The sequence below is a fragment of the Salvelinus namaycush genome, chromosome 19 (assembly GCF_016432855.1).
Source record: "Salvelinus namaycush isolate Seneca chromosome 19, SaNama_1.0, whole genome shotgun sequence".
NCBI lineage: Eukaryota > Metazoa > Chordata > Actinopteri > Salmoniformes > Salmonidae > Salvelinus > Salvelinus namaycush.
In genome coordinates this window covers 621652-636526 of record NC_052325.1, presented here as the reverse complement: position 1 = coordinate 636526, position 14875 = coordinate 621652, and the positions used below count along the sequence as shown (strand labels likewise).

Here is a 14875-nt window from a genome sequence, read left to right as displayed (position 1 = left end):
ATTTAGCTAGCTTGCTGTTGCTAGCTAATTTGTCCTATTTAGCTAGCTTGCTGTTGCTAGCTAATTTGTTCTGGGATATAAACATTGAGTTGTTATTTTACCTGAAATGCACAAGGTCCTCTACTCCGACAATTAATCCACACATAAAACGGTCAACCGAATCGTTTCTAGTCATCTCTCTTCCTTCCAGGCTTTTTCTTCTCTTGACTTTATATTGCGATTGGCAACTTTCATAAATTAGGTGCATTACCGCCACTGACCTCGTTCGTCTTTCAGTCACCCACGTGGGTATAACCAATGAGGAGATGGCACGTGGGTACTTGCTTCTATAAACCAATGAGGAGATGGCACGTGGGTACCTGCTTCTATAAACCAATGAGGAGATGGGAGAGGCAGGACTTGCAGTGCGATCAGCGTCAGAAATAGAACTGACTTCTATTTTAGCCCTTGGAAATGCAGAAGCTCGTTGGCGCGCGCAAGCAGTGTGGGTGCAATAATTCAATAATATAGATTTCTACTTTTATTTTGCAACGCTCGCGCATGCGACGTGAGCGGTGTAGTCAGCCTGTCAGACATAAACTGAACAAGCTCCACAGACATGTGACTAACAGAAATGGAATAATGTGTCCCTGAACAAAAACAAAATCAAAAGTAACAGTCAGTATCTGGTGTGGCCACCAGCTGCATTAAGTACCACAGTGCATCTCCTCCTCATGGACTGCACCAGATTTGTCAGTTCTTGCTGTGAGATGTTACCCCACTCTTCCACCAAGGCACCTGCAAGTTCCTGGACACTTCTGGGGGGAATGGCCCTAGCCCTCACCCTCCAATCCAACAGATCTGGGCTCTTCGCTGGCAATGGCAGATGTTTTGCAGGAAATCACGCACAGAACGAGCACTATGGCTGGTGGCATTGTCATGCTGGAGGGTCATGTCAGGATGAGCCTGCAGGAAGGGTACCACATGAGGGAGGAGGATGTCTTCCCTGTAACGCACAGCGTTGAGATTGCCTGAAATGACAACAAGCTCAGTCCGATGATGCTGTGACACAACGCCCCAGACCATGACGGACCCTCCATCTCCAAATCGATCCTGCTCCAGAGTACAGGCCTCGGTGTAACGCTCATTCCTTCAAGGATAAACGCGAATCCGACCATCACCCCAGAAAGCTTATTTTTAAATCTCCTACTCTATTATTTAACGTTGTCATTCTTCTGCCCCCAGGTATGGAATTAAGGTGACAACTCCAGAGGACAGCTTCACTCTGCTAGCATCCTCACCTCAGGAGAAGGTACAGCTCTCAGACCAGTGTCTGGTTAACACACCTCATAATCCTAATTTTCCCAGTATATCCACATCAGCATAACCACAGCTGTCTTTGACTCTTGAGGTTGATGATATACCACTGTGTCTCTCTGTCCCTCCAGGCTAAGTGGCTAAGGGCTATTAACCAGGCTGTGGAGGCGGTGTTGACCGGAGAAGGGAGCGGTCCTGGGGTCCCCGCTGTCTCTCGTACCGCCTCCTACATCTTCTACAAAGACCTCCGTCTGAAGGATGCCTCCTACTCAGGCCGCTGGCTGTCTGGCAAGCCCCACGGCAAGTGAGTCTAAGGGAGGGACGGGTTTAGAACTTTACAGAAAACGTTACAGAGAACTTTACAGGAAACTTTACAGAAAACATTACAGAGAACTTTACAGGAAACTTTACAGGAGACTTTACAGAAAACTTTACAGAGAACTTTACAGAGAACTATACAGAAAACTTTAGTGAAAAAAGGGAACTGAAGAAGGTGTTCTAAGACCAAGCGTTTGTATTAGCTAGATTATTTACACTTTCTAGTAGGTCTATCCTTAACATACAATTCTGCATTATTGTATAATGAGGCCAAAGTACACCGTTTTTTCTGTATTGAAAGATTGTCTTCTTCCTTTTCGAACAGAGGGACCATGAAATGGCCAGATGGCAGAAAGTTTACGGGGACCTTTAAACAAGGACTGGAGGACGGGTCAGTGTTAGCCTGGCTAATGCAGAGTTCAGAGTGGTTCAACCAGGCAGATGTTGTTCTGTTGTAACCACTGTGTTCGTCTCTTGTGCCTGTAGCTATGGAGACTGTATAATGCCAAACAAGCTCCTCAACAAGAGTGCTCGGTACCAGGGCCACTGGAGAGATGGGAAGATGCATGGCTTTGGGACGTACAAGTGAGTTACTGTGTTCACCTGTATATACTACAGGGAGTTACTGTGTTCACCTGTATATACTACAGGGAGTTACTGTGTTCACCTGTAGATACTACAGGGAGTTACTGTGTTCACCTGTATATACTACAGTGAGTTACTGTGTTCACCTGTATATACTACAGGGAGTTACTGTGTTCACCTGTATATACTACAGTGAGTTACTGTGTTCACCTGTATATACTACAGTGAGTTACTGTGTTCACCTGTAGATACTACAGGGAGTTACTGTGTTCACCTGTAGATACTACAGGGAGTTACTGTGTTCACCTGTAGATACTACAGGGAGTTACTGTGTTCACCTGTAGATACTACAGGGAGTTACTGTGTTCACCTGTAGATACTACAGGGAGTTACTGTGTTCACCTGTAGATACTACAGGGGGTTACTGTGTTCACCTGTAGATACTACAGGGAGTTACTGTGTTCACCTGTAGATACTACAGGGAGTTACTGTGTTCACCTGTAGATACTACAGGGAGTTACTGTGTTCACCTGTAGATACTACAGGGAGTTACTGTGTTCACCTGTAGATACTACAGGGAGTTACTGTGTTCACCTGTAGATACTACAGGGAGTTACTGTGTTCACCTGTAGATACTACAGGGAGTTACTGTGTTCACCTGTAGATACTACAGGGAGTTACTGTGTTCACCTGTATATACTACAGTGAGTTACTGTGTTCACCTGTAGATACTACAGTGAGTTACTGTGTTCACCTGTATATACTACAGGGAGTTACTGTGTTCACCTGTAGATACTACAGGGAGTTACTGTGTTCACCTGTATATACTACAGTGGGTTACTGTGTTCACCTGTATATACTACAGTAAGTTACTGTGTTCACCTGTATATACTACAGTGGGTTACTGTGTTCACCTGTATATACTACAGTGAGTTACTGTGTTCACCTGTATATACTACAGGGGGTTACTGTGTTCACCTGTATATACTACAGGGAGTTACTGTGTTCACCTGTATATACTACAGGGAGTTACTGTGTTCACCTGTATATACTACAGGGGGTTACTGTGTTCACCTGTATATACTACAGGGAGTTACTGTGTTCACCTGTATATACTACAGGGGGTTACTGTTCACCTGTATATACTACAGGGGGTTACTGTGTTCACCTGTAGATACTACAGGGAGTTACTGTGTTCACCTGTAGATACTACAGGGAGTTACTGTGTTCACCTGTAGATACTACAGGGGGTTACTGTGTTCACCTGTATATACTACAGTGAGTTACTGTGTTCACCTGTATATACTACAGGGGGTTACTGTGTTCACCTGTATATACTACAGGGAGTTACTGTGTTCACCTGTATATACTACAGGGGGTTACTGTTCACCTGTATATACTACAGGGGGTTACTGTGTTCACCTGTAGATACTACAGGGAGTTACTGTGTTCACCTGTAGATACTACAGGGAGTTACTGTGTTCACCTGTAGATACTACAGGGGGTTACTGTGTTCACCTGTATATACTACAGGGGGTTACTGTGTTCACCTGTATATACTACAGGGGGTTACTGTTCACCTGTATATACTACAGGGGGTTACTGTGTTCACCTGTAGATACTACAGGGAGTTACTGTGTTCACCTGTATATACTACAGGGAGTTACTGTGTTCACCTGTAGATACTACAGGGAGTTACTGTGTTCACCTGTATATACTACAGGGGGTTACTGTGTTCACCTGTAGATACTACAGTGAGTTACTGTGTTCACCTGTATATACTACAGTGAGTTACTGTGTTCACCTGTATATACTACAGGGAGTTACTGTGTTCACCTGTAGATACTACAGTGAGTTACTGTGTTCACCTGTATATACTACAGTGAGTTACTGTGTTCACCTGTATATACTACAGTGAGTTACTGTGTTCACCTGTATATACTACAGGGAGTTACTGTGTTCACCTGTATATACTACAGTGAGTTACTGTGTTCACCTGTATATACTACAGTGAGTTACTGTGTTCACCTGTATATACTACAGGGAGTTACTGTGTTCACCTGTATATACTACAGTGAGTTACTGTGTTCACCTGTATATACTACAGTGAGTTACTGTGTTCACCTGTAGATACTACAGGGAGTTACTGTGTTCACCTGTATATACTACAGGGAGTTACTGTGTTCACCTGTATATACTACAGTGAGTTACTGTGTTCACCTGTATATACTACAGTGAGTTACTGTGTTCACCTGTAGATACTACAGGGAGTTACTGTGTTCACCTGTAGATACTACAGGGAGTTACTGTGTTCACCTGTAGATACTACAGGGGGTTACTGTGTTCACCTGTATATACTACAGGGAGTTACTGTGTTCACCTGTAGATACTACAGGGAGTTACTGTGTTCACCTGTATATACTACAGGGGGTTACTGTGTTCACCTGTAGATACTACAGGGAGTTACTGTGTTCACCTGTATATACTACAGTGAGTTACTGTGTTCACCTGTATATACTACAGGGAGTTACTGTGTTCACCTGTATATACTACAGGGAGTTACTGTGTTCACCTGTAGATACTACAGGGAGTTACTGTGTTCACCTGTAGATACTACAGGGAGTTACTGTGTTCACCTGTATATACTACAGGGAGTTACTGTGTTCACCTGTATATACTACAGGGAGTTACTGTGTTCACCTGTATATACTACAGGGAGTTACTGTGTTCACCTGTATATACTACAGTGAGTTACTGTTCACCTGTAGATACTACAGGGAGTTACTGTGTTCACCTGTAGATACTACAGGGAGTTACTGTGTTCACCTGTATATACTACAGTGAGTTACTGTGTTCACCTGTAGATACTACAGGGAGTTACTGTTCACCTGTATATACTACAGGGAGTTACTGTGTTCACCTGTATATACTACAGGGGGTTACTGTGTTCACCTGTATATACTACAGGGGGTTACTGTGTTCACCTGTAGATACTACAGGGAGTTACTGTGTTCACCTGTATATACTACAGGGGGTTACTGTGTTCACCTGTATATACTACAGGGAGTTACTGTGTTCACCTGTAGATACTACAGGGAGTTACTGTGTTCACCTGTAGATACTACAGGGAGTTACTGTGTTCACCTGTAGATACTACAGGGAGTTACTGTGTTCACCTGTATATACTACAGTGGGTTACTGTGTTCACCTGTATATACTACAGGGAGTTACTGTGTTCACCTGTATATACTACAGGGGGTTACTGTGTTCACCTGTATATACTACAGTGAGTTACTGTGTTCACCTGTATATACTACAGTGAGTTACTGTGTTCACCTGTATATACTACAGTGAGTTACTGTGTTCACCTGTATATACTACAGTGAGTTACTGTGTTCACCTGTATATACTACAGTGAGTTACTGTGTTCACCTGTATATACTACAGTGAGTTACTGTGTTCACCTGTATATACTACAGGGAGTTACTGTGTTCACCTGTATATACTACAGGGAGTTACTGTGTTCACCTGTATATACTACAGGGAGTTACTGTGTTCACCTGTAGATACTACAGGGAGTTACTGTGTTCACCTGTAGATACTACAGGGAGTTACTGTGTTCACCTGTAGATACTACAGGGAGTTACTGTGTTCACCTGTATATACTACAGTGGGTTACTGTGTTCACCTGTATATACTACAGGGAGTTACTGTGTTCACCTGTATATACTACAGGGAGTTACTGTGTTCACCTGTATATACTACAGGGAGTTACTGTGTTCACCTGTATATACTACAGGGAGTTACTGTGTTCACCTGTATATACTACAGTGAGTTACTGTGTTCACCTGTAGATACTACAGGGAGTTACTGTGTTCACCTGTAGATACTACAGTGAGTTACTGTGTTCACTTGTATATACTACAGGGAGTTACTGTGTTCACCTGTATATACTACAGGGAGTTACTGTGTTCACCTGTATATACTACAGGGAGTTACTGTGTTCACCTGTAAATACTACAGGGAGTTACTGTGTTCACCTGTATATACTACAGGGGGTTACGGTGTTCACCTGTAGATACTACAGGGGGTTACTGTGTTCACCTGTATATACTACAGGGGGTTACTGTGTTCACCTGTATATACTACAGGGAGTTACTGTGTTCACCTGTATATACTACAGGGGGTTACTGTGTTCACCTGTATATACTACAGGGAGTTACTGTGTTCACCTGTATATACTACAGGGAGTTACTGTGTTCACCTGTATATACTACAGGGGGTTACTGTGTTCACCTGTATATACTACAGGGAGTTACTGTGTTCACCTGTAGATACTACAGGGAGTTACTGTGTTCACCTGTAGATACTACAGGGAGTTACTGTGTTCACCTGTATATACTACAGTGAGTTACTGTGTTCACCTGTATATACTACAGTGAGTTACTGTGTTCACCTGTATATACTACAGGGAGTTACTGTGTTCACCTGTATATACTACAGGGAGTTACTGTGTTCACCTGTATATACTACAGTGAGTTACTGTGTTCACCTGTATATACTACAGTGAGTTACTGTGTTCACCTGTATATACTACAGTGAGTTACTGTGTTCACCTGTATATACTACAGTGAGTTACTGTGTTCACCTGTATATACTACAGTGAGTTACTGTGTTCACCTGTATATACTACAGTGAGTTACTGTGTTCACCTGTATATACTACAGTGAGTTACTGTGTTCACCTGTATATACTACAGTGAGTTACTGTGTTCACCTGTATATACTACAGGGAGTTACTGTGTTCACCTGTATATACTACAGGGAGTTACTGTGTTCACCTGTATATACTACAGGGAGTTACTGTGTTCACCTGTATATACTACAGGGAGTTACTGTGTTCACCTGTATATACTACAGGGAGTTACTGTGTTCACCTGTAGATACTACAGGGAGTTACTGTGTTCACCTGTATATACTACAGGGAGTTACTGTGTTCACCTGTATATACTACAGTGGGTTACTGTGTTCACCTGTATATACTACAGGGAGTTACTGTGTTCACCTGTATATACTACAGGGAGTTACTGTGTTCACCTGTATATACTACAGGGAGTTACTGTGTTCACCTGTATATACTACAGGGAGTTACTGTGTTCACCTGTATATACTACAGGGGGTTACTGTGTTCACCTGTATATACTACAGTGAGTTACTGTGTTCACCTGTAGATACTACAGGGAGTTACTGTGTTCACCTGTAGATACTACAGGGAGTTACTGTGTTCACCTGTATATACTACAGGGAGTTACTGTGTTCACCTGTATATACTACAGGGAGTTACTGTGTTCACCTGTATATACTACAGGGAGTTACTGTGTTCACCTGTATATACTACAGGGAGTTACTGTGTTCACCTGTAGATACTACAGGGGGTTACTGTGTTCACCTGTATATACTACAGGGAGTTACTGTGTTCACCTGTATATACTACAGGGAGTTACTGTGTTCACCTGTATATACTACAGTGAGTTACTGTGTTCACCTGTATATACTACAGTGGGTTACTGTGTTCACCTGTATATACTACAGGGGGTTACTGTGTTCACCTGTATATACTACAGGGAGTTACTGTGTTCACCTGTATATACTACAGGGAGTTACTGTGTTCACCTGTAGATACTACAGGGAGTTACTGTGTTCACCTGTATATACTACAGGGAGTTACTGTGTTCACCTGTATATACTACAGTGAGTTACTGTGTTCACCTGTAGATACTATAGGGGGTTAATGTTCACCTGTAGATACTACAGGGAGTTACTGTGTTCACCTGTAGATACTACAGGGAGTTACTGTGTTCACCTGTAGATACTACAGGGAGTTACTGTGTTCACCTGTATATACTACAGGGGGTTACTGTGTTCACCTGTATATACTACAGGGGGTTACTGTGTTCACCTGTATATACTACAGGGGGTTACTGTGTTCACCTGTATATACTACAGGGAGTTACTGTGTTCACCTGTATATACTACAGGGGGTTACTGTGTTCACCTGTATATACTACAGGGAGTTACTGTGTTCACCTGTATATACTACAGGGAGTTACTGTGTTCACCTGTATATACTACAGTGAGTTACTGTGTTCACCTGTAGATACTACAGTGAGTTACTGTGTTCACCTGTATATACTACAGGGAGTTACTGTGTTCACCTGTATATACTACAGGGGGTTACTGTGTTCACCTGTAGATACTACAGTAAGTTACTGTGTTCACCTGTAGATACTACAGGGAGTTACTGTGTTCACCTGTATATACTACAGGGAGTTACTGTGTTCACCTGTATATACTACAGGGAGTTACTGTGTTCACCTGTATATACTACAGGGAGTTACTGTGTTCACCTGTAAATACTACAGGGAGTTACTGTGTTCACCTGTATATACTACAGGGGGTTACTGTGTTCACCTGTATATACTACAGGGAGTTACTGTGTTCACCTGTATATACTACAGTGAGTTACTGTGTTCACCTGTAGATACTACAGGGAGTTACTGTGTTCACCTGTAGATACTACAGGGAGTTACTGTGTTCACCTGTATATACTACAGGGAGTTACTGTGTTCACCTGTAGATACTACAGGGAGTTACTGTGTTCACCTGTATATACTACAGGGAGTTACTGTGTTCACCTGTAGATACTACAGGGAGTTACTGTTCACCTGTAGATACTACAGGGAGTTACTGTGTTCACCTGTAGATACTACAGGGAGTTACTGTGTTCACCTGTATATACTACAGGGAGTTACTGTGTTCACCTGTATATACTACAGGGAGTTACTGTGTTCACCTGTATATACTACAGGGAGTTACTGTGTTCACCTGTATATACTACAGGGAGTTACTGTGTTCACCTGTATATACTACAGGGAGTTACTGTGTTCACCTGTATATACTACAGGGAGTTACTGTGTTCACCTGTATATACTACAGGGAGTTACTGTGTTCACCTGTATATACTACAGTGAGTTACTGTGTTCACCTGTATATACTACAGGGGGTTACTGTGTTCACCTGTATATACTACAGGGGGTTACTGTGTTCACCTGTATATACTACAGGGAGTTACTGTGTTCACCTGTAGATACTACAGGGAGTTACTGTGTTCACCTGTATATACTACAGTGAGTTACTGTGTTCACCTGTAGATACTATAGGGGGTTAATGTTCACCTGTAGATACTACAGGGAGTTACTGTGTTCACCTGTAGATACTACAGGGAGTTACTGTGTTCACCTGTATATACTACAGGGAGTTACTGTGTTCACCTGTATATACTACAGGGGGTTACTGTGTTCACCTGTATATACTACAGGGGGTTACTGTGTTCACCTGTATATACTACAGGGGGTTACTGTGTTCACCTGTATATACTACAGGGAGTTACTGTGTTCACCTGTATATACTACAGGGGGTTACTGTGTTCACCTGTATATACTACAGGGAGTTACTGTGTTCACCTGTATATACTACAGGGAGTTACTGTGTTCACCTGTATATACTACAGTGAGTTACTGTGTTCACCTGTAGATACTACAGTGAGTTACTGTGTTCACCTGTATATACTACAGGGAGTTACTGTGTTCACCTGTATATACTACAGGGGGTTACTGTGTTCACCTGTAGATACTACAGTAAGTTACTGTGTTCACCTGTAGATACTACAGGGAGTTACTGTGTTCACCTGTATATACTACAGGGAGTTACTGTGTTCACCTGTATATACTACAGGGAGTTACTGTGTTCACCTGTATATACTACAGGGAGTTACTGTGTTCACCTGTAAATACTACAGGGAGTTACTGTGTTCACCTGTATATACTACAGGGGGTTACTGTGTTCACCTGTATATACTACAGGGAGTTACTGTGTTCACCTGTATATACTACAGTGAGTTACTGTGTTCACCTGTAGATACTACAGGGAGTTACTGTGTTCACCTGTAGATACTACAGGGAGTTACTGTGTTCACCTGTAGATACTACAGGGAGTTACTGTGTTCACCTGTAGATACTACAGGGAGTTACTGTTCACCTGTAGATACTACAGGGAGTTACTGTGTTCACCTGTAGATACTACAGGGAGTTACTGTGTTCACCTGTATATACTACAGGGAGTTACTGTGTTCACCTGTATATACTACAGGGAGTTACTGTGTTCACCTGTATATACTACAGGGAGTTACTGTGTTCACCTGTATATACTACAGGGAGTTACTGTGTTCACCTGTATATACTACAGGGAGTTACTGTGTTCACCTGTATATACTACAGGGAGTTACTGTGTTCACCTGTATATACTACAGGGAGTTACTGTGTTCACCTGTATATACTACAGGGAGTTACTGTGTTCACCTGTATATACTACAGTGAGTTACTGTGTTCACCTGTAGATACTACAGGGAGTTACTGTGTTCACCTGTAGATACTACAGGGAGTTACTGTGTTCACCTGTAGATACTACAGTGGGTTACTGTGTTCACCTGTATATACTACAGTGAGTTACTGTGTTCACCTGTAGATACTACAGGGAGTTACTGTGTTCACCTGTATATACTACAGTGAGTTACTGTGTTCACCTGTAGATACTACAGGGAGTTACTGTGTTCACCTGTAGATACTACAGGGAGTTACTGTGTTCACCTGTATATACTACAGGGAGTTACTGTGTTCACCTGTATATACTACAGGGAGTTACTGTGTTCACCTGTAGATACTACAGGGGGTTACTGTGTTCACCTGTATATACTACAGGGGGTTACTGTGTTCACCTGTATATACTACAGGGGGTTACTGTGTTCACCTGTAGATACTACAGGGGGTTACTGTGTTCACCTGTATATACTACAGGGGGTTACTGTGTTCACCTGTAGATACTACAGGGGGTTACTGTGTTCACCTGTATATACTACAGGGAGTTACTGTGTTCACCTGTATATACTACAGGGAGTTACTGTGTTCACCTGTAGATACTACAGGGGGTTACTGTGTTCACCTGTAGATACTACAGGGGGTTACTGTGTTCACCTGTAGATACTACAGGGAGTTACTGTGTTCACCTGTAGATACTACAGGGAGTTACTGTGTTCACCTGTAGATACTACAGGGGGTTACTGTGTTCACCTGTAGATACTACAGGGGGTTACTGTGTTCACCTGTAGATACTACAGGGAGTTACTGTGTTCACCTGTAGATACTACAGGGAGTTACTGTGTTCACCTGTAGATACTACAGGGAGTTACTGTGTTCACCTGTATATACTACAGGGGGTTACTGTGTTCACCTGTAGATACTACAGGGAGTTACTGTGTTCACCTGTATATACTACAGTGAGTTACTGTGTTCACCTGTATATACTACAGTGAGTTACTGTGTTCATGCTCTCCAAACACAGTATATCTCTCTCCAAACACAGTATATCTCTCTCCAAACACAGTATATCTCTCCATCTCCAAACACAGTATATCTCTCCATCTCCAAACACAGTATATCTCTCCATCCCCAAACACAGTATATCTCTCTCCAAACACAGTATATCTCTCCATCTCCAAACACAGTATATCTCTCCATCTCCAAACACAGTATATCTCTCCATCTCCAAACACAGTATATCTCTCCATCTCCAAACACAGTATATCTCTCTCCAAACACAGTATATCTCTCCATCTCCAAACACAGTATATCTCTCCAACTCCAAACACAGTATATCTCTCTCCAAACACAGTATATCTCTCTCCAAACACAGTATATCTCTCTCCAAACACAGTATATCTCTCCATCTCCAAACACAGTATATCTCTCCATCTCCAAACACAGTATATCTCTCCATCTCCAAACACAGTATATCTCTCTCCAAACACAGTATATCTCTCCATCTCCAAACACAGTATCTCTCCTTCCCTGTAAACTCCTACCCCAAACTAAGCAAAGAATACAATACTTACTCCCATTGGTCCTCAGGATCCTGTCCATTGCATTCATTTCTTCTGGACCCCTAAGCACCTCTATTATAAACAGACAGTAGAAGTGTGTTAACATATATTTGGAAAAAATATGTTCCACATTACCAAATACAAAATCATGTTAATGAAAATATTTAAACAATTTACCCGAGTTTCCTCTTTTCAACCGTTTCATGTCTTGTATCACTGATGAATTCTGTGGGAGAAATGTACATTTCAGAAAGTATTACCTGAGAGAGGACCTCTACGGTAAAGATTCCTTCTAAACTAAATGCAGCACTTACCTGGATAGCTAGAGCGGAGGTATGGGTCATCATGCCCAAGATGATTCCTACAGAGATCATTAGTTTCATGTCCTTGGGCCAGACTGGTCTCTGATCCAGATACTGGTCCTAACTCCACACCTATATAGACTAACTCCTCCCCCTCACCTCCTGAGGTCTGCACTGATTGGTTACATGTTCTGATGTTACAGGATGAATCATAGTGCGCTAGAACGTTGTCCCTCGTGTCGTCCTATGACATTAACATCTAATCCATTGATGACCCTTAACAACATCCTCCAGCTCTACCCCATACTTTTACACGGGACATTCAGCACTTTCAGAGATGAGCCACCCAAAGGTGTTTGTTGCCCCAGAACAGACATATTAAAACAGGTAAACAGTCATTTCTCAGACTTGTGTGATGCAACAACACGTGATGTGTTTACACAGAAATACAGAAGAGCAACTGCAACTAAGTTGTCAATCAATCTTTATTTAAATGCTCCCATTATCTGACACCAGTGATTGTATTCAGTGGATTATAGGTTTCACTGTTTGATTGTTCTAATCCTCCAGGGTTTCTGTCAAAAGAGAGAGAGAGAGAGAGAGAGAGAGAGAGAGTGAGAGAGAGAGAGTAGAGAGAGAGAGTAGAGAGAGAGAGTAGAGAGAGAGAGAGAGTAGAGAGAGGAGAGAGAGGGAGAGCGGAGAGAGAGAGAGAGAGAGAGAGAGAGAGAGAGAGAGAGAGAGAGTAGAGCGAGAGAGAGAGAGAGGGAGAGCGATAGAGCGAGAGAATAAGAGAGAGAGAGAGAGAGAGAGAAGGAGAGAGAGAGAGAGAGAGAGAGAGAGAGAGCGAGGGAGCGAGGGAGAGAGAGAGAGAGAGGGAGAGAGAGTAGAGAGAGAGAGTAGAGAGAGGGAGAGGGAGAGAGAAGAGAGAGAGAGTGAGAGAGAGTAGAGAGAGAGAGTGAGAGAGAGAGAGTGAGAGAGAGAGTAGAGAGAGGGAGAGAGAGAGTAGAGAGAGAGAGTAGAGAGAGAGAGTGAGAGAGAGAGTGAGAGAGAGAGTAGAGAGAGAGTAGAGAGAGAGTAGAGAGAGAGAGTGAGAGAGAGAGAGTAGAGAGAGAGAGTGAGAGAGAGAGAGTAGAGAGAGTGAGAGAGAGAGTAGAGAGAGAGAGAGAGAGAGAGAGTAGAGAGAGAGTAGAGAGAGTGAGAGAGAGTAGAGAGAGGGAGAGGGAGAGTAGAGAGAGGGAGGGAGAGGGAGATGGAGAAGGGTAGAGAGAGGGAGAGGGAGAGGGGTAGAGAGAGGGAGAGGGAGATGGAGAGGGGTAGAGAGAGGGCAGAGAGAGAGTGTGAGAGAGAGAGTAGAGAGAGAGAGTGAGAGACAGAGTAGAGAGAGGGAGAGAGAGAGAGAGTAGAGAGAGGGAGAGGGAGAGTAGAGAGAGGGAGAGAAGACACATCTAGTGATCATACATTTGTTCTATATTGACAACCTTTCAAAAACAAAATACAAAATGGGAGGAAATTAATACAAAATAATACCTAATTTAAAAAAAGAGCTTTGCCTAAGAAATGTGAAGGAAATATTGTTAGCTACCAACCACATTTGTAGAGAATGTTAATCTTAATTTTGTCCAGTTGACTGAGACCGGTCCTCTGCCCCAGATGAGTTTTCTGGTTCGTCCTCTTAGGTTTGATGGTAGGATCTCCATCTTCTGAATAGGAATACCTGCATTTACACAAACGCCATCGTAAGACTTTATTCACATTCCATCTGATAATAGTGTGTGTGTGTGTGTGTGTGTGTGTGTGTGTGTGTGTGTGTGTGTGTTTGTGTGTGTGTGTGTGTGTGTGTGTGTGTGTGTGTGTGTGTGTGTGTGTGTGTGTGTGTGTGTGTGTGTGTGTGTGTGTGTGGTGTGTGTGTGTGTGTGTGTGTGTGTGTGTGTGTGTGTGTGTGTCTGTGTGTGTGTCCTAGCTACATACATTCCAAAGTGCATGATGGAGTCGTAGTCATAGGGAACGTCCAGAGAGTTGGTTTTGAACTTCTCAAAGTTCCGTACGCGATCTGTTGATGGACAACACATATCAGTTGGTTGAATATATACTGAACGGACATTAAAATGACCACAAACCATAGTGTCAACCACCTGTCTGTCTCACCCTTCCAAATGTTCTCCCACAGGACAGTGACATAGTTGTCGCGGTCGATGCGGGAATGTTCGTGCACGAAGCCCAGGGCGTGCATGAGTTCATGGGAGGCCACGCCAGACAACATACAGTCAGGAGACTGTAGAGATAAAGTCTGTCGGCCACCACGCTGCCCGAGGTACGACCAACACCTAAACAACAACAACAGAAGTGCACACAGTTCCTTATCGAAAAGGGAGACAAAAGGG

At 42.9% G+C, this 14875-nt stretch overlaps 1 protein-coding gene across 1 annotated transcript in view; it reads left to right on the top strand.

Annotated features, from left to right (window-relative positions):
• LOC120064508 (alsin-like) overlaps positions 1-14875 on the top strand; it is an 89781-nt gene that overhangs the window by 66575 nt on the left and 8331 nt on the right. Inside the window, exons 16-19 of the mRNA XM_039015124.1 lie at positions 1225-1291; positions 1428-1600; positions 1940-2005; positions 2101-2199. Of these exons, the coding sequence (XP_038871052.1) occupies positions 1225-1291; positions 1428-1600; positions 1940-2005; positions 2101-2199 (405 nt within the window). The remainder of the gene's footprint in view (positions 1-1224; positions 1292-1427; positions 1601-1939; positions 2006-2100; positions 2200-14875) is intronic.